At 29.9% G+C, this 21,953-nt stretch overlaps 2 protein-coding genes across 4 annotated transcripts; both read right to left on the reverse strand.

Annotated features, from left to right (window-relative positions):
* Positions 1 to 3,245: 3,245 nt before the first annotated feature.
* LOC120201188 (CASP-like protein 1D1) lies at positions 3,246 to 5,411 on the reverse strand. Its single transcript, XM_039201845.1, has 3 exons — positions 5,107 to 5,411; positions 3,731 to 3,857; positions 3,246 to 3,585 (listed from the first exon to the last, which is right to left on the reverse strand). The coding sequence occupies exons 1-3, from the start codon at positions 5,376 to 5,378 to the stop codon at positions 3,361 to 3,363; spliced, it is 624 nt and encodes a 207-aa protein (XP_039057776.1). The 5' UTR covers positions 5,379 to 5,411; the 3' UTR covers positions 3,246 to 3,360.
* A 12,862-nt stretch (positions 5,412 to 18,273) lies between these two features.
* On the reverse strand, positions 18,274 to 20,842 carry LOC120201217 (E3 ubiquitin-protein ligase MIEL1-like). 3 transcript variants are annotated; one of them, XM_039201875.1, is made up of 12 exons: positions 20,686 to 20,842; positions 20,490 to 20,577; positions 20,021 to 20,077; positions 19,885 to 19,917; positions 19,737 to 19,814; positions 19,305 to 19,348; positions 19,181 to 19,221; positions 18,970 to 19,052; positions 18,798 to 18,889; positions 18,631 to 18,700; positions 18,518 to 18,556; positions 18,274 to 18,426 (listed from the first exon to the last, which is right to left on the reverse strand). In XM_039201875.1, exons 1-12 carry the CDS (start codon positions 20,742 to 20,744, stop codon positions 18,301 to 18,303), a joined length of 810 nt encoding a protein of 269 aa, XP_039057806.1. In that variant the 5' UTR covers positions 20,745 to 20,842; the 3' UTR covers positions 18,274 to 18,300. The 3 variants fall into 3 exon arrangements, with proteins under 3 accessions (XP_039057806.1, XP_039057805.1, XP_039057807.1); XM_039201874.1 differs by having other exon boundaries at positions 18,274 to 18,429; positions 20,686 to 20,835; XM_039201876.1 differs by having other exon boundaries at positions 18,297 to 18,439; positions 20,686 to 20,840.
* Positions 20,843 to 21,953: the final 1,111 nt, after the last annotated feature.

Below are 21,953 nucleotides of genomic sequence, written 5' to 3' on the forward strand. Positions count from 1 at the left end.
TTTCTCGGTATTGTCATGCTAGTCCAACACACATCCTGTCGAGTTCACGAAAACTTATAGGTATAGAATCAATGGTTTGTCAGAGATAGATAGTCCTAAAACTGGGGTATTAGATAAATACAACTTTACTGCATCAAAAGCTTTATGGCAATCATAACCCCATATACCTAGGTTATTTTTTTCGAAGAAAACGAAAGATTGTGTCACATTTCTCGGTCAATTACGAGATAAATCGGGCAATGTAATTCAATCTTCCTAGAAAGCCATGAACCTTTTTCTATGTTTGTGAAAGTGGCAAACTTTGAATGGTTTTGACTTTGTTAGTGTCTATTTCAATCCCTTTTTTGCTAACCATAAAACCCAATAACTTTCCAAATGTTACCTCGAACGTGGATTTATTCTGATTAAGTTTATATCATGAAATAATGTCACCATAACTCTCTGGTATATTGCTCATGCATTCTTTAGCCCACAAGGCATCACTTTATAGCAAAATGTGCCCCATACGGTAACAAACGTGGTCTTTTCCATATTTTTAGGCTGCATCTTTATTTGATTATGTGCAGAGAAACTATCCATAAACGAGAACATGAAATTTCTAATAGTATTACCTACCAGGGTGTCAATATGCAACAATGAAAAATTATCCTTCGGACTTGCTCTATTAAGATCTATGTAATCCATAAACATACAAACCTTCACATCCTTCTTTGGCACTAAGACAATATTTGCTACCCATTCGGGGTATTTGGCCACTTTGAGAAATCTTACATCAAATTGTTTCTTCATATCTTCCTTTATTTTTCAATAACATTTCGGGTCTCATCATTCTTAGTTTTTGTTGCACTGGTTTGCACTCAGGTTTTATTGGCAACTTATGTACTACCAGTTCTGTATCCAAACCTGCATATCTTCATACGACCAAGCAAATACATCTTTGTACTCTCGAAGCAACTCAATCAAATTTTGACATCCTTCAGCCGACAAAGTGGTGCCAATCTTTACTTATTTTCTTTCTTCTTCAGATCCCAAATTCAAAATTTCTATCGGCTCTTCGTGAGGCAGAATCTGCTTATTTTCCCTTTCCACCAATTTAAACAATTCAGAAGGCAAATCACATTCCTCTTTATTATCATAATTCTCGACTTCCCCTTAACATATGAGCAACTTGAAATTAATCTCGGGGTCAAAATTATCACCATCCACGCCATTGGTATAAAGGGTCCTGACAGAATAAAGAACAAGATGATATATATATATATATATATATATATATATATATATATATATATATATATATATATATATATATATATATATATATGGGTATATATATATGGGGGACTCAATCCCCATATTGAAATAGAAATAACTATCATACATACATAATGAAGAATAAAAGAATGAATCGAATGAATATTTTCCATGCGAGATTTTAGGAAAAACATCTTTTATTACCACTTAAAGCATGTAGTTAAACCCTTGCATAAGATCACCCATTGCCCCAGGTTTGAACAATGGGGAAAGTTTTCGTGCATTACTCTGAAAAAGTTTTATAAACTACAGGTAATTCCTCTGCAGTCCAATTATCCTTAAAACTTCCATCAATAGCCATTGCCCTACCTCATCCATCACCGATGACCCCCAAAAACAATCATATGAATATATTCAAAAATTTAAAACTCCAAAAAAACAACAAATCAAAAAACTAAGAGAAAAAAAGGATATCAAAGCTAAAAAATAAGTACTAAGAAATAAAAAAAATGTATGAAAATTAGAAAAGAATATATAAAATCAATAAAATTAAATGTATGACCTAAAAAGATGGAGAGAATGAAAAACAAAAGAAATGAAATGAGAAAATGAGAGTATAAGAAGAACAAAAGTTGAAAAAAAAAAAAAAGAAATTGATGAGAAAGGGAGATACCTAGTAAGCAAGCTACAGACCAAGATAATAAAATATTGAACAAAACTCTAAAGAATATATAAATAGGGAGTGACATTTTAAATAAATTAGTTAACTCATAAATAAATTTATAATTTTACAATTTAATAGTATTAATTAAATAATTTTTTTATTTTTTGTTTGTAATATACAATTATTATTATTTGTATTGTAAATTAAAGGATTGATTGATTTGTATTATTTTAATATATTGTTTATTATCTAGATTATATTTAAAATAAATAATATTACTATTATTTTTTGAAAGATATTATAGAATTATTAATCTAATCATATGTTTATGGTATAGTTTAAATTAAAGAAACGGTAAACTATAATGTTACCTTTTTTTGTATGTTTCAGTTTAGTTAATAGCTTTAAAAGTTACAATTTGGTCAGTTTTATTTTCAATCTTTTTTATTTTGGTCAATGAACTGCTAACTCTCATTACATTGATGACACATTAGAGGAAATTATTAAATTTTAATATGACCCTTAAATTTTAGATAAAATATTAATTTGATTTTAAATTTTAGATAAAATATTGATTTAATCTTTGAACCTTAGATAAAATATTAATTTAACCTTCCAATCCATTAAAAAAACTCACGTTTTCGGTAATTGCTCATCATCATTGTCGATCATCATTATGTTTTAGATAAAATATTTGAATTATTCCGTTTGATACATACTATGAATAAGGATGGGCATGAGACTCGAACCTAATGAGTTCTGACCTGACCTGAATTTTTCAAAAAATTTCATGTTCGGGTTAGGTTTTTTAAAGGTTATGTTCGGGTCGGGTCGGGTTCGAGTTTAGGGTGAAAAATACCCGACCCAACTAGATCAGAAAAAATTATAATTTTACCTTATATATTTAGGGAAAATTGTAAAAATACTCATCTATATATTATTTTCTTTCAATTAAATCCCTATTTTTATTGAATAAAAATAATATTTTTAACACATATATTATTTCATGTCGAGTCGAGCCGGGTTTGGATTTTATCTCAAAAAATCAGGTTGGGTTCGAGTTGGATGAAAGGTGTATATTTTTCATGTCAAATTCAAGTCGGGTGGAAGATTTATAATTTTCGGTTCTGATCGGATGGACCGAAAATCTAATCGACCCGAACCGACCCGATCCATGTCCATCCCTAACTATAAACAATGATAACAAGAAATATCAGTTGAATTAAATTTCATTAAACTAAACTACTACATGAAACACCACCAATGGCCGACTTACAAACAAATTGAAGACAACATATTAACCACATAACATACACATGAAATACGAATTAAAACATCATTTGCAGACAGAAACCATCACCTACTTCATGACAAAAACAACACCAATTAGCATTTATCAAATGCTTCTTAAGCTGAAAACTAAGACGACATCGAAGACCTGCCTAGTCACGGATCTTTTTGTAAAGTTTGAAGGTTGACATCATCGAGAGCAACGCCAGAAGAATGGCCGCGAACAACGCGAGCGCGATCGAGCTCGCATTGTATCGACAAAACTTGGAGTAAACGTTGCAAATTTTGGTCCACCCGACGTGACTGTTGCCCTTCAATCCGATATAAGCGACGCCTCCCGCCGCACCGGTTGCGGAGGCAACGATCCCTACAAACACCTACATCATATGATCGGGGTCGATATGGGGTTATAAATTATCTAAGAAATTCAAATTCGGTTCACTCGGTGGTTCAAGCTCGGAATCGATTCGACAGCTGCCGAGAAAAATTCGAAATTTTCTGAATCGAAGTCGAGTAACTTACCACGTCTAGGAAAGCGAAAGCGAGCAAGAAGGTTTTGGAATAAACTGGTTTGAGGATGACCGAGACTGATGCCAAAGTGGTGATAATGCTGTATAAGCCTGTTACCGATAATGCTGCTACGAAGTATCTGCCAATGTAAATAATTTATATGGTTTAATTACATTTTAAGACACCAATAGTTTTAACCTATTAAAAACAGGTCTTTACCCCTTTTAAAAAAATTTAGGTTCAATTATTTTTCAGGACCTTCCAGTTTTAAAATAATAAAATTAAGTCCTAACTTCTTAATTTTTATGGTTCAATTATTTTTTAGGATCCCATTAGTTTCAAAATCAACTCGACCCCTTATATAGTTCAATATTATTAACTCCGTGGCAATAATATTCTTTATTTTTTGAATCGGTTTATTCAATTATCATATGTCATATGCTTTATATTTTTTATGTTAATATTAAAATACTATTATAAATATATCGAATAATAAATATTTATGAGAATCTTTTAAAAATGTGAAAAATAATTTTAAAAATAATAATTATATATGAGAATCTTTTAATGTTAATTACCAACGTCAACTTGGTGTGTTTCTCTTCATCCTAGGCCACCATTCAATCGATGACAAATGCTAGCTATCAGACACAGACATCATCGTCTACTTTGGTTGTCTTCTCTAATGAAATTTCCACAAGGAAATTCCAAATTTCTTCAATGTCTGTGGTACCAAGATGTGTAATAGGGACATTTTGTTCTTCACTTAGCCCCCAAGTGTGAATTTTTAAAAAAAAAAATCAATCCGATCCGATTCGTCTATTTTTAGACATATACACATTATAAGCAAGAGTGGTCATAGTCACCCAACTTTAATGATTTAATTATATTTAACGTCACTAATAATTTTAAAATCACTAAAATTAAGTAATTATCTCTCTCAAATTTTTTTGATTTAATTATTTTAGGGTGTATGATTTTAAAATAAAAAATCAAGTTTTGATCTTAAATTTTTTATTTAATATCTTTCTTAATTTTTATGATTTAAGTACTATTTAGTGTTATGTCGGTCTCAAAGTTGAACAACTTAACTCCTTGTAATTCAGTCCAGACTTTGTCCATATATTCTGATTGTTTCAAGCTAGAATTAGACCACAGATTTAAATTGCGGTCGCGTTTTCGGTTACACTATGTATCTTAGTTGTATAATAATGATTTTAGACGACACCTTTATTGCTATATAACGGTCGCAATTCCGATATCCTTAGTTTTGCTCAACAAATAAGCCTCTCGTACGCCCAAAAAAAACGTCCAGACTGTAAGACTTAAACTTGAGTAAATAAAACCATGTACAAATACGTATAAATTATGGTATAAACTATACTTACATGAGAGCTGGTGAATGATTGAACTTCGCTGGAAGTGGGAGTCTAACTCCGGGCAAGCCCGGCACCGGAACCACCTCCGTCTGCTCGCTAGTAACCATGACCACCACAGAACATAGAGCCGCCGCAAAAACAAAGATCCGAGCAGTGACATCTACGAACGAATAGTCGAAAGCAAACTTAGCCAGCGCCGCGTCCGCTGCCGCTTCCGGTGGGACGGCTTCAGACTTCGGTGGCGACTCCGAGACTACGGCGGGTTTATCAGTTGATGCCATTATTGGAATCTCAGACCTCAAAACGCTGAACAACTGCTACTGCATATTTGTTGTATATATGGAGTTTTAGAACAGACCAAAGGTGACTTATCTCATAAGAAAAACCTAATTAATTTGGTTGGAATTACACGCACACCAAGTTTTTTATAATTTGGTTGCTTCATGCAATTATCTTTTAGGGGCTCTTTGGTTCACGTCATATCTTATTATCGGGGAATGAAATCTTCATTCTCCCGTTTGGTTGGTCAATATTTTCAGGTCTCGATAATCTTTTATTACCAACAGTGATATGTTGGGGGTATATTATCGGGAATGCGATTACCCTATTCCCTTAGGTATTGTTGGATTACCAGCGTTTTGGACTAAAATGCCCTTAATTTTTTTTCAAAAACATTCTTCTTTTGTCGTTGAATAATAAAAATTCTACGAAGGTTAAATTATAAATTTATCCTTAAACTATTTTAGATTTACAAAAAAAAAAATTATAATAAAATTTTATATGAAGTTCAGGGGTTAAAATAAAATTTTATCCTTTCATTAAACTTATTTAACTTTTCAATTTTATAAAAAATTATATAAATTTTGTGAATTTAAAATTTTTAAAGAAAATATATAAATTAATTATAGTAATATTAGAGTAGAATTCAACTTGTTAAAAAACAAATATATAATGACAATTTGGTAAAATATACATTCCAATAATCTTTTATTCCTTTAATCAAACACTGTAATCTTATATTCCTGTTAAACCAACCAAACACAAAATACAATATTCTCAGTAATCCTATATTACGTGAACCAAATACACATGGTAAAATACATTGTAGTCCACTGAATTATTAGTTCGATTATATTTCTTTTTAAAATAATTATTTATTTAAAATATTATTATAAATATGCCACGTATTATTAAAATTAAAATCTTCGAATGTGATATGGAAAGTAATTCAATCTTAGTCCCTAAAATTTATACATAAAATAATTCAATAAATGTAACCTTTTATGTTTAATTTTTTTATTAGTTTAATTTTTTTTGATATTGCTAGACCAAAAGAGTTTATTGGATTAAAGAAATAGTGAATAATTATATTATTTTAAAATAACAATAAATTATTATATTAGAAAAATAATGAATATTTTTTAGAGAATAAAAAAAGATTAAGTTCGATTCTGGAAACTAGTTTCCCAAACGTATATGATTCTGATTTTTGGTTAGATTCTGAAGAAAGAGTGAAAATAATTTTCTACCTTAAAGTGACCATGATTGTTGCAGAACAGGGCCAATAAGTTGGTGGCTGTCCATTTGGATAGGGTATTGGGTATTATTTTGTTAAGTTCTCCAATTATTAAAAGTTATAAAATGATCCCCGGTTATAGGTCGTTTTTTTGTTAAGTCCCTCGACTATTAAAGTTATAAAATGGATATTGATTGTTCATATTTTAAACTCGACATTTTCTATTAAAAAACTTATGGTTGTCTGAGCTTCACGTCAACCCGTTGGTTGAGATATAATAAAATCTTATCATAGAATCTAAAACGATTGTACAACTAAAACAGTTTTAGTATCAGATTTGATCATATCACGGTCAAAAGGTTAATGTTCAGCTTAGACACTCGTCAGCTTTTAACGAAAAAAGACAAGTTTTGAACATATTAATAGTTAGGTGATCATTTTGTAATTTAATAGTTAAGAGACTCAACAAAACAACACGTTATACTCGGTGGATCATTTTGTAAATTTTAATAGTCAATAAACTTAACAAAATTGTGTTTTATAGTAGATGACCATTGTATACTTTACTCTTAATAAAATTACGATGACATTAAATATATTTAAATAAACGTTAAATTTAAAAATATTAAAATATTTTAATATAAAATATTTTAAATTTTATAAATCAATAAAAAGTGAGATAATAATGTAAGAACTGAAATAAATCATTTTAAATTTTAGAGGTTTATTTAAAATAAGAGTCACGATTGTACGGTTATCTCAAACTTTCTTTGTTACATCTATACAATAAATAAATATTTTTTTAATAGTATGGGTATTTATAAGATAATATTTTGTTTAGAATATTCTTAGTTTAATAACAACGATCGCATACCTTAAAGACACAACCAATAAATAAAGATATAAATTGTTGGTTGATGATATGATATAGAGACAAACAAATAGTTAAAAAAATTCAATCTCGATCGGATACTATAGAATCTTATTATAGGGACGATATTTTTCAATCCAATTTAATCCATTCATAATATAAGAATTTGAGTCTACAACTTAAAAGAATGTAATATCTTATCCCGTTAAACTAATCCATAATTGATTATTAGTTACCTTTTATTTATTTATAGGATAAATTACACGCTTACTCGATGAACTTTACTCTCTATCTCCTATTTCACTCTCCATACTTTCAATTTTTTATATTTGCTCACTAAACTTTAGACATTGAACTTTTTTTGTCACTCGACCGTTAAATTTCTAACGGCATTATGATGTTGCAATATTAATTGAAAAAAAATAAAAGTATAGTGAGTAAAATAGGAGAGAGAGTAAAGTTCAGTGAGTAAACGTGTAATTTATCTCTTTAATTATAAGTCTTATGCGGCATGTTTTATTATTAAAATAAACCACATGAGCACCCCGTTACTGAGTAAACGGTCGAGTGACAAAAAAAATTAATGTCTAAAATTTAGTGAGCAAATTGAAAAAATTGAAAGTACGATGAGTGAAATAAGAGAGAATAAAGTTCAGTGAGTAAAAGTGTATTTTATCTTCGTTTATATAGGTGTGTGTATATATCGGTGGTAGTAGTAGATGAAGAAAAGGTTGAAAATCGCAATCAAATTGTAATCTTTGGAAGTGAAACCTTATCCTTTTGTTGTTCTTAATTGCTCATAGTCAAAACCTAATCACTTTCTCCCCTATGAAGGCTATGCCCTTAATTAAATCAACCCAAAATATTAAACTAATTAAAACCCCAATTACAAATTGACAAAGAAAGTACCTAATCACTTTCAATTTTTTTAACTGGACTTTATAGATTGAATTTTTTATCACTCTGCCTTTAAATAATTAATGGCGTTATGAATGGTCGTATTTTAATCAAAACGAAGTCGTTTTAGTCTAAATTTAATTTTTTTCAAGAATTCAAAACGACTTCGTTTTGATATAAATTGCAATGTCATAACGTCATTAATCATTTTAACAGTAGAGTGACAAAAAAATCCAATTTATAAAGTTTAGTGAGTAAATTGAAAAATGGAAATGCATTGAGTAAAATAGGAGAGAGAATTAAGTTCAGTTACCAAAGGTGTAATTTACCCTCATACTTAATAATCTCATATTATTATATAATTACAATATAAGTGTTGGTAAATGTTGTTGTTGCTTACTACTACTTTCACGGAAAACACGTCATCGTGATTGATTTGTGCGCAATTTATTCAACAAGTTTTGGCTTAATTGCGTCATACGTCTTTAAATTATAATGTTTATTTTAAATAATCTTTAATTTTTTAAATATTCTGATTTAATACTTAAACTATGAATCTCATTCTAAATTGGTCTCATAACTTTTGAATCTTCCAATTTTCATCCCAAATTGTGACCCTCATTCTAAATTGGTCCACAACTTTTGAATCTTCCAATTTCATCCCAAATTCATCCAAATATGTAATTAGTTTCAACCATAGTTTAACCTATTTTTTCAAATGTATAATAATATAGCTCGACCTAACGATTTTATTGACAAGCGATGTGGTTAGCATATACTGATAGTTTGGGATGATATTTACATATTCAAAAGTTTGGAGACTAATTTACAATAAGTGTCATAGTTTAAGGGTGAAATTAAAAATTTTAATAGTTTAAGGATTAATCTAGAATAAGATTCATAGTTTGAGAATGAAATTGAAATATTTTAAATTTTAGAAATTAATTTAAAATTTGAGTTATAATTCGAGGACATTTAATGCAATTGACTCAAAACAAAATATGTATCCAAAAATACATTTTTAATAGAAGTCACTAGTTTTATTAAAAAGAAGAAATATTTAGAATTACGATAAAGGTTTACGACTATAATTATAAACTAAACATATATTTGGGGATATTTCTCTATAAATATTAACACGAGAAACTAGTTACTTAAGATCATACAAGAAAAAGTTTAAAATTTTCAGTAAAAAAAATTGAACAAAAGATAGACACGAACAAATTTAATTGCATATGTAAATGAACCACAAAACGAGATCAAACTACTAAAGATCACAGTGAAAGCGTAAATCAGAGTCGAACAACAAGAAAAAAACTATCTACAAACGCAAATCATGTATCAAAATTCAATATGAGGTTCAAAAGAGAGAACATCAACATGACAACAAATAAGCATCATTTTGATCAATAGAGGCGACGTTAAATCCAACCATAAGAAAAAATAAATAAAAAATACCAAAATATTGATAAAGAAGATCGACCCAAAAAATAGAAGAATACATGTCATAAGGACATATTTTTCAAAAATTAAAAAAGGAGAATAAAAATGTGAAATGAGAAAATAACGAAAGTACGACAAAGGAATAATTCCCTTAACATGAAAATTTGAAGTTTTTAAGGGATGCGAGAGTCTCTACATCCTTCGATCCATTCCTATTTACTTCTAAAATAAATTAACTATAATAATAAAATTATATTAAGTAAATAAAATTAACATTAAAATAAGAACATAATTATACTTGATTAACTCAAGCACGACACCCTAAACTTGTTGTGCAAATAATTCCCTTAAACATGTATCAAATAGCCTAGATATAGTATCGATTTCATAAACTCATGCAATCAACGACTGTAATTGGTTGTTAAATTCAATAATTGAATTATTAAATTTGTGTATTTTCTAATACAGTCAAAATTAATTTAATTCTAGGGTAAATTACACAAATGGTCTTTAGATTATTGGGTATTATTTTATTGAGTTCTTTGACTATTAAAAGTTACAAAATGATCCTTTGACTATAGAGAATTATTATGTTGAGTTCCTCGACTATTAAGAGTTACAAAATAGTCACTCGACTATTCATTATGTTCCAAACCCGTCTGAGTTTGAGTTGGATCTTAACATGTTATCTGAGAAATGATAGTCGTTTAAGATTGTGAGATCAAATTTTATTATATATCAGTCAATATGTTAATAGAAAAAGGACAAGTTTGGAACATAATTAATAGTCGGGTGACCATTTTGTAACTTTTAATTGTCAATGAACTCAACAAAACAACTCTCTATAGTTAAAGAACCATTTTGTAACTTTTAATAGTCAAAAGATTCAATAAAGTAGTATCCTATAATTGAGGGACCATTTGTGTACTTTACCCTTAATTCTATATATTTATATATATTGCCATTGATACGGCACCACGTCAAACCAAACTAAATGAAATAAGTTTTAAATTTCTTGTTGGCTAAAACAACCAGCACTTCTATTCCTATGCACCTATTTTTTTTTCATGATAGGGATGGCAATGGGTTGGATCTGGACCGGATCTAGCAAGATTCAGATTCAGGCCCATTTTCAGATCCTGGATCTAGACTCACCCCAGATTTGCGGGTCTAGAAAAATTGAGGCTCAGATCTAAATCCAACGGATTTGGATCCAAAACGGGTCTATTAAAAAAAGACCATTCAACCTATTTTTTAACGTAATAAAATTGTCATTGACTAAATTCACATCACATCTCCAGTTTCAATATAACTAGTAATAAAATAAAAAACTATAAACTAAAGTCTCAAATAAAAACTCCAACACAATTACACAAATATCTTTTGAATAACACGAATATTAAAAAAATGTAGATCATGAAACATTCTATTATCGTAAGCTTAGTTAAAACCTATTATAACTCAACCCTATAAGAACTCAAACATCTTTCTCTATAAAATATTTATATATATTTTAAAAGATATTATGTCATTTATATATATATATTTCAAAACCAAAGGTGGACTTTTATATAAAATGGGTAAACGAGTTCAGACCATGTATCTTAGTGTCAGATCTGGATCTGGATCAATACTTTAATTAGATGATTCAGTTTCGGTCCGGATCCGTTGAGTCTAAAATTTTAGGATCCATACCCTATAAAATGAATATGGATCTACATATTCGGATCGAGTCCTTAATCCATTCCTAATGATAGTAGGTTAACTATTAGAATTCTATTTTGCAATTAGGATGGGTATTCTATCCAAATTTAGTGTGTTTTTATTTGACTTGATAAGATTAAATTGTGTTTTCTTTTAATTCGAGTTCAGTTTATATTATGTTGATTTTTTGAATGATGAAATCGAGTTTAAATCTAAAGTGAAAAATCTTGATTTTATTCAAGATAGTATTATAATAATCATTTATATATTTAGGGATAATTATAATAATATCTATTTATATATTATTTTTTTCAATTAGATGTTTATTTTACATAATAAAAATGATATTTACATTTGGGTCGGTTTAGGTGTGAGTTTTGACCTAAAAGGTCGGATCGAGTTTCAGGTTAGATGAGACTCTTCTAAACTCAAGTTGAGTTGGGTGCGAGTAGAATAGTTTAATTTTCAACTCGAATGTGAGTGAGCCAAATGTGTTGACACAATTTGACTCATGATCATCTTTACTTAAAAGATTACGAGTTCGGATATTGAAAAATAAAATTTTATAGTATCATATAATTATTTTTGTAAATTCTAAATCTAATCCTAAAAGGAAGACTCTATGTTGACATTTTATTTTTAGTATATTTTCATTTAACGTGAGCTCAATACATGGTTTTTCTCAAATGTTGACATTTGATTTTTAGTATGTATACCTATTTTGATTGTTATTTTTATGATAAATTGAAATAGTATATTTAAAATTAATATGTATATCATTAACTCAAAAATTAATTTAGATTCATACATTAACTTAATATATTTTCAGTAATTTAATATATAATTTAAAATAGGGTAAATTACGTGTTTAGTACTTAAGCTATCAGTTTTGGTCTGTTTTAATACTTAAACTTTCAGTTTTTTAAAATCATACATAATGTCTAATTTTTATTTCATTTAGTCTCCACTGTTAAAAACTTTAGTTTTTGTTTCATTTTAGTACCATCGATACAAAGAAACGGACATATTCACGAGTGTTAAATGAACCGAACATTAACATCTTTAAAATAAACAAAGAAACATGAATGCTTTCAAAAACAAACAAGCAAACGTACACAAACAAACAAAAACAAAAACTTATTTGTTTGCACCTCAACTCAAGTTGAGAGCAATGCCAAAGAAGGTGGGTTTAAGTTTTGAAAAAAAAAAAGTTTAGGTACTAAAACATACCAGAACTGATAGTTTAGGTACTAAACGCGTTAAATTTTTAACAATGGCGGTACTAAAATGAAATGAAAACTAAGCATTAGGCATGATTTTGAAAAATTAAAAGTTTAGGTACTAAAATAGACAAAAACTGATAGTTTAGGTATTAAATGCATAGTTTACCCTTTAGAATATTAATATATAATTATCTTCATTCAACTTAATTTTAAAATATTTTTATTAATTAAATAAATTATAAATAAATAGGAAACCTCAGCTTTATGGGGGCATTAAGGTATTGTGTTAGGTAAAAATACCAAAAGTTAATGATCCTTAACTGTATTTTCTACCATTTAATGCTCTAAATGTCAAATTTTGAAGTACATAAATGTTGCCACAGTATTATATAGATTTATCTATAATCTATCTATAACTATAATTTATAGTTTTGATAAATGATAGGGTAAATTACATATTTAATCACTCATCTGTTCACATGTTTCTGTTTTGCTCATTCAATTATTTTTCTTTAAAAATATCCCAGTGTTATGTTTGATTTTTATTTTATATTGTGTCTTTAAATTGACCATTTATTAAACAAAATTAGTGATGTGATATGGTATGATAATAATTCTAGTCTTCAAAACTTACACATTCTATCAAATTGATCATAAATCAAAATAATTCAATAAATTCAAAATATTTAAATTTCCTATTAATTTATTCTTTATTTTAATTTGAAATATTTTTTGTTACTTTAATAAGTTAACATTACATTTTAAAGGATTAATAAAAAAATAAGTGCCTAAACTATACTCAAAATTGATTTTGGTGCCAAAATAATTTTTTTGTTTAAAATAGGTGTCTAATTTTTTCTCCGTTATACTTTAAGATGTCTACTGTTAAAAAAATGTTAAGTGATATATGTCACATTCATATTTTTTCCTAAAAAGTAAATTTTAAATAATATTTATTTTTTAAAAAATAAAAATATAAAAGTGACATGTGTCATTTAACGGGTTTTTTTAATGGTAGACGCCTAAAAGTGTAACGAAGAAAATATTAGGCACCTATTTTTAACAAAAAATTCTTTAGGCACCAAAATTCAATTTTGGGTATAGGTTAGGCACTTATTTTTGTATTATTAAAGATTTATTAAATTATTTTAAATTAAGGTCAATTTGATAAAATATATAAGCTTTGAGACCAAAACTGTTATTATACCATTCTACATCATTGTTTTCATTCAATCAATGGTCAAACTTAACAACAGAGATACCTAAAATAGAAACAAATTGTATGATCAAAACAGAAATATGAGAATAGATAAAATATCAAATAAATTATTTACCCTATATAATATTTGTCCAAAAAAAGGGAACTACAGTCACAATAACAAACAAAGTAGTATGTATATATATACATATAAAATACATTTTTTTTTTATAAATATGGGTAAACCTGAGGTAATATTTGTTCAAAGATTCAACTATTTGGCAATGAACATTCATATCTCTGGCCGATAGGGATGGCAACGGGCCGGGTTCGGGCCGGGTTCGGGCCGGGTATTGGTCCCCCCGTCCCTGTCCCCGTTTAAAAAACCGGTACCCGTTCCCGTTTAAAAAACCGCGGGGATTTAAACGGGGATCCCCGTCGGGTAATCGGGGAAAACCGCGGGGAAACGGGTATCTCCGTTTAGCATAAACGGTTATTTAAACGGGTATTGGGCCAGGTATTGGGTCGGTATTGGGCCGAGAATCGGGCCGGTATATATATATATATATTTAAATTAAATATATAGTTTTTATTTAAATTAAATTTATTAATATTATATATATATATAAATAATTATTTTTAATATTTATCGGGTCGGGTATCGGGGCGGGTAATCGGGGCGGGGATTACCAAACCCGTCCCCGTTTAAAATAAATGAGTTTTTCCCGTCCCCGTACCCGTTTATCATCCCCGAACCCGACCCGTTTAATTTGATTTTCGATTTTTTCCATCGGGTTCGGGTTTTTTTGCCATCCCTACTGACCGACATATGTCGTGCTCAAACATGAGGCCTCAAGAGACAATAACAAATCCCTTAACAACTATGGCTATTTGATTCATGCATGTGCGCGCGCATGCGTACGTGCGATTTAATACACTTTTAGGTGCCTAAATTATTCTTCAATTTGACTTTTGATGCCTAAAGAAATTTTCACTAAAAATAGGTGTGTAACGTTTCCAACGTTACACTTTTAGGTGTCTGAACAATAACGATCTTTAAATTTGATCATTATCTGGCACGTGTCACACATATAAAGTTTTAATTTTTAAAAGATTTAATATTATAATAAAAAAACTAAAAAAACCACAAAATTCCACCACCGATCGGCTATCGTTGGTATGTGGTCATCACTGTTAACATTATCAGAATCGCCTTGCTATCGCGACCAAAATCCAGTCCCTCACATACCGTGAAACTACGTCGATTATTGTGAAAAACATCATGAACGGTAGTCGGTTTTTTAAGTTTTCCTTCGTTGTTTTCTGACGATTTCGACGACTACAACTAGTCGTACGTTAACGACCGCCACCATTGAGTTCCTCACTTGCTCCGAATAAAATTCAACCAGTGGTGACCCTTCTTCATCGTTGGAGGTAGGGGATGGGAGGGAGAGAGACGACGTGGGATTAATTTTTTTTTGAATTTTTTTTTTAAAAATAATATTTTTATTATAAAAAATAAAAAATAATAATTGTTGACACCTAAAAATTTAATGGATAAAATGTTAGATACCTATTTTTTTTTTAAAAAAAATCTTTAGACACCTAAAAGTAAATTATAATTTTTTGGGCCTAAGTAATTTAGTTCACTATTTTTTGTATAAAAATGCTAAAATTTAAAAAAGTTGAAGACAAGTCGAGGCCCGAGGGAATAGGGAGAAGCAGGCTGTGGCCTATCCCTCCCTCCCTAAACCCTGAACACAACTACATAAGAAGAAGAAGAGGAGCAGTGTGCTGAAGGAACAGAGGGAAATTGTGAGTATCTGTGACTCCATCTCAAGGGTTTTGGCACTGCTTCTAACACTAGCGGCAGCCATAATTGTATGCGTAAATAAGCAGAACAAGTTCGTCCCCGTTCAGTTCAGGCCGGCCTTCCCTCCCGTCGACGTTGCTGCCAAAGCTAAGTGGCACTATTTCTCTGCCCTTTGTAAGTTCATTTCTTCATCATCGTAGGGTACTTAAATGAAAAATATGATATGCTTAGAGTAAATTATGTGTTTAATACTTAAACTATCAATTTTAGTATATTTTAGTACCTAAACTTTCAATTTTTTAAAATCATACTTAAACTTTAGTTTTTGTTTCATTTTGGTACCCATATTCAAATTTTAATGTTAAGTTTTGATATTTTTTTGAAAGTTTAGGTATTAAAATGGACAAAAACTGATAGTGTAGGTACTAAATGCGTTAAGCTTTTAATTGTGAGATACTAAAATGAAAAGAAAACTAAACATTAGATATATATTTGAAAAAAATTCAACAACAACAACATCAACAAAACCCTATTCCCATATGCAATGGAGTAAGGGGGAGGTAGGGTAGTAGGCTGCCCCCCAACGCCCGGTTGAGGACAACTTCCGTAGAAGACCTCCGGCAGTCAGAAAAATTTAAAAATAAAGATAAAAATCCAATGCATGTATAAATAAATAAAATTAATAAATACATAGTTAAACAATCATCATATGCAGTTTTCATACGTGCGTCTGTAATGGGAAGTAATCCCTGCAAATAAGTCCCTGTGTAAAAATCTCTGCATATAGACAGAAACGTAATTCCCGCCTAATTTAGAAAGAGAAAACATGAAGAAAATGATACACAGAAACGTAATTCTCGGCTAAATACAAGGTTCTTAACCTTGAGGTCGTGGGATCGAGTCCCATGGAGGACATTTCATAATTTGGAGCTCTCCTACGGAAGCTGCTCTCAACCTAGTGTTGGGGGCATCCTACTATCTTATCTCCCCTTACCCCATTACATATGGGGAACAAAGGACATCCATTTGAAAAAAATTAAAAATTTAAATACTAAAACTGATCAAAATTAATAGTTTAGATACTAAATGCGTAGTTTACCCTATACTTTGAGCGCTTAAAAATATGATATATTTAATACTCTTAGATGAAAAATATAATATACTTTAACCACTTATTTTTGAAGTAAGTAAAAATAAAAACTATCGAATTACGACACGGTTGAACTCGGTCTATAGACAAATCTAGTTAGATAAATCTTTAAACTTTGGTCAGGTTATAATAAGATTGGTTTGATTTGATCGAGTTATTAAGATTTTTTGAATTGTCCCTGATAAATCACATTACTATAAATTTATGAAATGGTCTCTAAATTATAATGTATTATTTTGTAGAGTCTCTGACTATTAAAAGTTACAAAATGATTACTTGACTATTCATATGTTCCAAATTTATCATATTCGTTAAAAAAATGATGGTCGTCTAAATTAGATGTTAACCTACTGACTGAGATATAATAAAATTATATTTTAATGATGTCTACTGACATTGTCGTTGCTTTTAAGCACTAACTCGACAGTATAATATTTCAAGCATCGGCTCGGCAGTATAATATAGAGAATCGATCCACAAAATACAACTCAAATAGTTCTGAAATCATATTTTATCATATCTTATTCAATATGTTTACGTTTAACTATGACGGTCACCAACTTTTTAAGATAAAATGACGAGTTTTGAATATAAGAAGAGTCGAACAATTATTTTGTAACTTTAATGGTAAATAATTCAACAAAATAACACCTTATGATCAAAGCAATATTTTTTAACTTTTAATAATAGAAGACCCAACAAAATAAAAATAACATATAAATAGAAAAATCAAAATAAAATTATATTTGATATTTTGAGAAATGATATAAAATATTTTGAAATTTAACAATTAATTTAAAATAAAACTTGGTGATTTGAAAATATTATGTACAATTGCTTCAATAAAATTTTAAATATAATATTTGTTGTTTTTAAAAAATAAAATTCAATTATACAGTTAAGAGAAAATATAATCAAACTAAAACTGCATGTATTAATTATTTATATATATATTTTTTTATAATTTTCCCGAAAAAACATGATTTAGTTTTTAAGTAAATTAATTTAAAGTGAAAAAAATATTATTATAAATTAAGAAATTTTGACATAAACACATTACAATAATAATATGAACTCATGAATGTACAAATGTATCAAATTTTACATAAACTAAAATATAATATTATAAATGCGAATATTGTAACCATATAGCGTTTAAAAACCTTTCTTGTTTCAATTCAACTCCAAGATGGAGTACGAATAACCTGAGAAATGTTTATAACATAAGAAAGATGGCAGTGTCATTTGAATTATAATCAATCCAATGGCAATGACAGATCGGGATGATCGAATCACGAAACGCAAAATCGAAGAATTCGTCTTCCGTTTTAATGGTAACCTTTAGACACCACGAGTTCATCGGCTTCGGTTCTTCGATCACGATCTCCTCAATGAGGGAGTTCTGGCGGGGAGATTGTTCGGGTGTTGTACGATCGACAATGACTGCATTTCTGTCCGATTATGTGGAAGTAAACTTCGGTGGTGTCGTTGCAGTCATTGCATAGGATCCAAACCTGCATTTCAATGCTCAAATCAACTCGATATTCGAGACTCGAACACAAAACAACAGGTTATTTAGGCATGGGAAGAATTGAAATTACAGACCTTATATCGGTAATCCTCGGGCATTGGGGTCGCTTCGATCTGTCCAAGAGCAAGATTATTCGATCATGATTCAGCTTTACAGTTTGATGACGCTAAACTCGAAGAAATCTTACCTCTTCATCTATCCTCTGCCAGGTTCGGGACATATCGATCACCGACTTGGAGCATATGGGACAACAATACCTGAGAAAAACAAATGTAATGAAACTCAGATTTTTCACCAGTGAAAAACTAAACTGGAACCAAGCTTTAGACGAAACAAAAACACGTGGTCGCTCACTTGTCGTGCTTAATCATCTCATGGTAACATTCGTAGTGCATCGTGTGACCACATTTCATCACGGTTGTATCCTTCAACGAATCGAATAGGTACTGGAGAAACAAAACGACGTGTCATTAGCCGACGAGAATAGTTCAAGATTACAAACGGAGAAAGACCGAAAGACGTATACCTCGTAACAGATGGGGCAGTGATGCTGCATTGAGTTCTCTACACAAGTATGATTACCTTGCAAGGCAACGGAATAGCAAGACCCTACAGGATCACAGATTATAAGGCACAAATCGAAACAGCAGTCAGCATGGAATAGAAACCGTGCCAAACACCGGCATTCAGCATCTATGTTTCTCGAACTCGTAAAAAGAATGAGTTCAAGTACATACCACACTTTTTGCAGTGAAAAAAATTCTCTCGGCCACCAATCCTATTCCCAAAACCATTCCATTAGTCGCATTTGAATAATCAAAAACAACATAATATTTCATATGCATAAACTTGGAAACTAACCTGCAGATCCCACAATCATGACAATGAAACTGCCCTTTCTCAGTCTGCATCATGTACAATCAAAAGGTAAACATCAAGGAAAAGCAAATGATCTGTTAGGACTCGATCACGAATTTCGGACACAGATACTTTTACATATTCGGAGAATCTTCGGATTATTATATTCATTTACTTATGTCCGGATATGTGTCAAACATCATCATCAATGAACTGAACTCTATCAACTACTTCATAATTTCTTCTACATATATATGAGCTTAGACTCAATTGTGAGGGTCAGACACGGATATTTATACATATTCAGACAATCTTCGGAGGATTATATCTATGCACTCATGTCCGGATATGTGTCAAACACTCATAATTTGTTCTTCATAATTTCTTCCATCAACCAGTTCATAATTTCTTCTATATATATACATATGAACTTACATCATCATCAAAGAAGTTGCAAATTTTGCACAAGTATTCTCCCATGTTGACGCCACAATTCGAACAAACTTGAGCAACCTAGAACAACATAATTCAACATCAAACTTGAGAGCTTGAAAGAAAGAAAAAAAATCTGAAACATACATACCGGCTGCTCTGTGTCACAGACCAAGCAAATAACCTTAAAAGAAACAAATAAGAAAGAACAAAGAACAAAGACATATTAGTAACACAAAGGTTAGAGAAAAAAATAAGTTGAAAAGCTCGGGTTTTCAATGCCGTACTTGCTTAACATCTTGTCGAACAAGCTCGTGCCTATCAAAAGGGTTACTCAACAGGCTCTGAATAACAAATAAGTAAAGTTAAAACCAGCTTCAAACAGAAAATTAAAAAAACAGATAAAGTACGTAAATAGTCCCCCAATTATTTGATGCCCTTTTGTTGAATCTATTGACTATTAAAAGTTACCAAATAATATAAAATTATAGGTCATTATTTTATTGAGCCTCGACTATTAAAATTTATAAAACGAGTATACGATTACTTGTATACTTGTATAGTAAACAGTTCTGAGATCAGATTTTATCCTATATACTAAAATGACCATTTTAAGGGACTCAACATAGTAGGTAACCATTTTGTAGGAGTATTTAATAAAGCAACATCCTGTAATAGGAGATCATCCTGTAATAGGAGATCATTTGTGTAATTTATCCTAAAAAACAGGGGAATCCAAAAGAGGAGGAAAAATACCACAGATTCGTTATGGCAATGGCGACAGGGGAAAACCTCGTTGCAGCAAGGAGCTCGAATCTTGCATCTCCTCCTATAATGTTGGCATCTAAGAAATCCAGAACAAAAACCCAGAAATCATGAGTGGAAATGAATTGAAAAAAAAAACAAAGAAAAGAATCAAACGAAGAAGATGAAAGAAGAGATATATAGATACCCATAACCCATCTTCCCAAAAGCAAGGCGTTGATTGGGTGAAGAGGCTTCCATCTCCATGAAAAAGGGAAGGGAGTTTGCTGATATGGGAAGACGGGGTTGGTTTTGGTGGTTTGTCGTGATCTTCCAAAGAAGATGAATGAAGCCCTGGCTGGCCCCTCCACCTTCCTCAAAAGACCTCTTATAATTCATCTTAATTTATTGGGATGGATTTTCAAACAACAAAATAATAATAATAATAATTTATTGAGATGGTTCGATGAATTTATAAAATTTAATATACATTAAATTATATATTTAGTATTTAAATTGCTAATTTTGATATATTTTAGTATTTAAATTTTTAATTTTTTTAAAATCATATCTAATGTTTAGTTTTTGTTTCATTTAAGTATCCCATTATTAAAACCTTAACGCATTTAGTACCTAAACTATCAGTTTGATCCATTTTAGTACCTAAGCTTTCAAAAAAAAAAAAATCAAAATTTAATGTTAAATTTTGAATGAGATAACTAAACGAAACAAAAATCAAACTTTAGGCATAACTTTGAGAAAAATGAAAAGTATAGATATTAAAATAGACCAAAATAAATAGTTTAAGTACTAAAAACGTAATTTACCCTTTATTATTTTTCTTTTCAAAATTAGTTATTAAATTCAATAGTATTTTGTAGATTGATAATTGATATCACATGTTACAATATGATATTGATCTTGAGGATTAATCTAAAAGAAATATAAATTCAGGGAACATTTCGGAATGTAGGGTATAATCTGAGGATTATTATTATGTTTTGAAAGTTTATTTATTAATATCTTATTGGTGGGTTTGATGACTTTGAGAGAAACTAGATCAGGCGCCGCAATGACAGCGAATCATGTTTCACAGGGGGCTGATGCATATCATAAAGATCAAATACATACTCATTATTGTAGATTAAATATTAATATAATTCAATATATTAAATAAAGAATAAAAAATAAATATTTTTGTATATCTGTTATATTAAAAAATATTATAATTACCAATAATCAGTTGGTTTAGAAGGATGAAACACTAAGTCCCTTAAGTAAGTCTAGAAGTTCAAACACGGACGTTTGTGAATAGAGCAAATTGGATCAGGCGGGTTGCCCTCGCCTCTGTAGTACTCGATCTAGATTAGTTGGTCAATAGATCGAATATTAATGATTAATTCAAGAAAAAAATATTATAATTGGATTAGGCAGGTCGCCCTCACCTCTGTAGTACTCAATCTAGAAAATAATTAA

This window comes from Hibiscus syriacus, unplaced genomic scaffold (assembly GCF_006381635.1).
Source record: "Hibiscus syriacus cultivar Baekdansim isolate YM2019G1 unplaced genomic scaffold, ASM638163v2 tig00007043_pilon, whole genome shotgun sequence".
NCBI lineage: Eukaryota > Viridiplantae > Streptophyta > Magnoliopsida > Malvales > Malvaceae > Hibiscus > Hibiscus syriacus.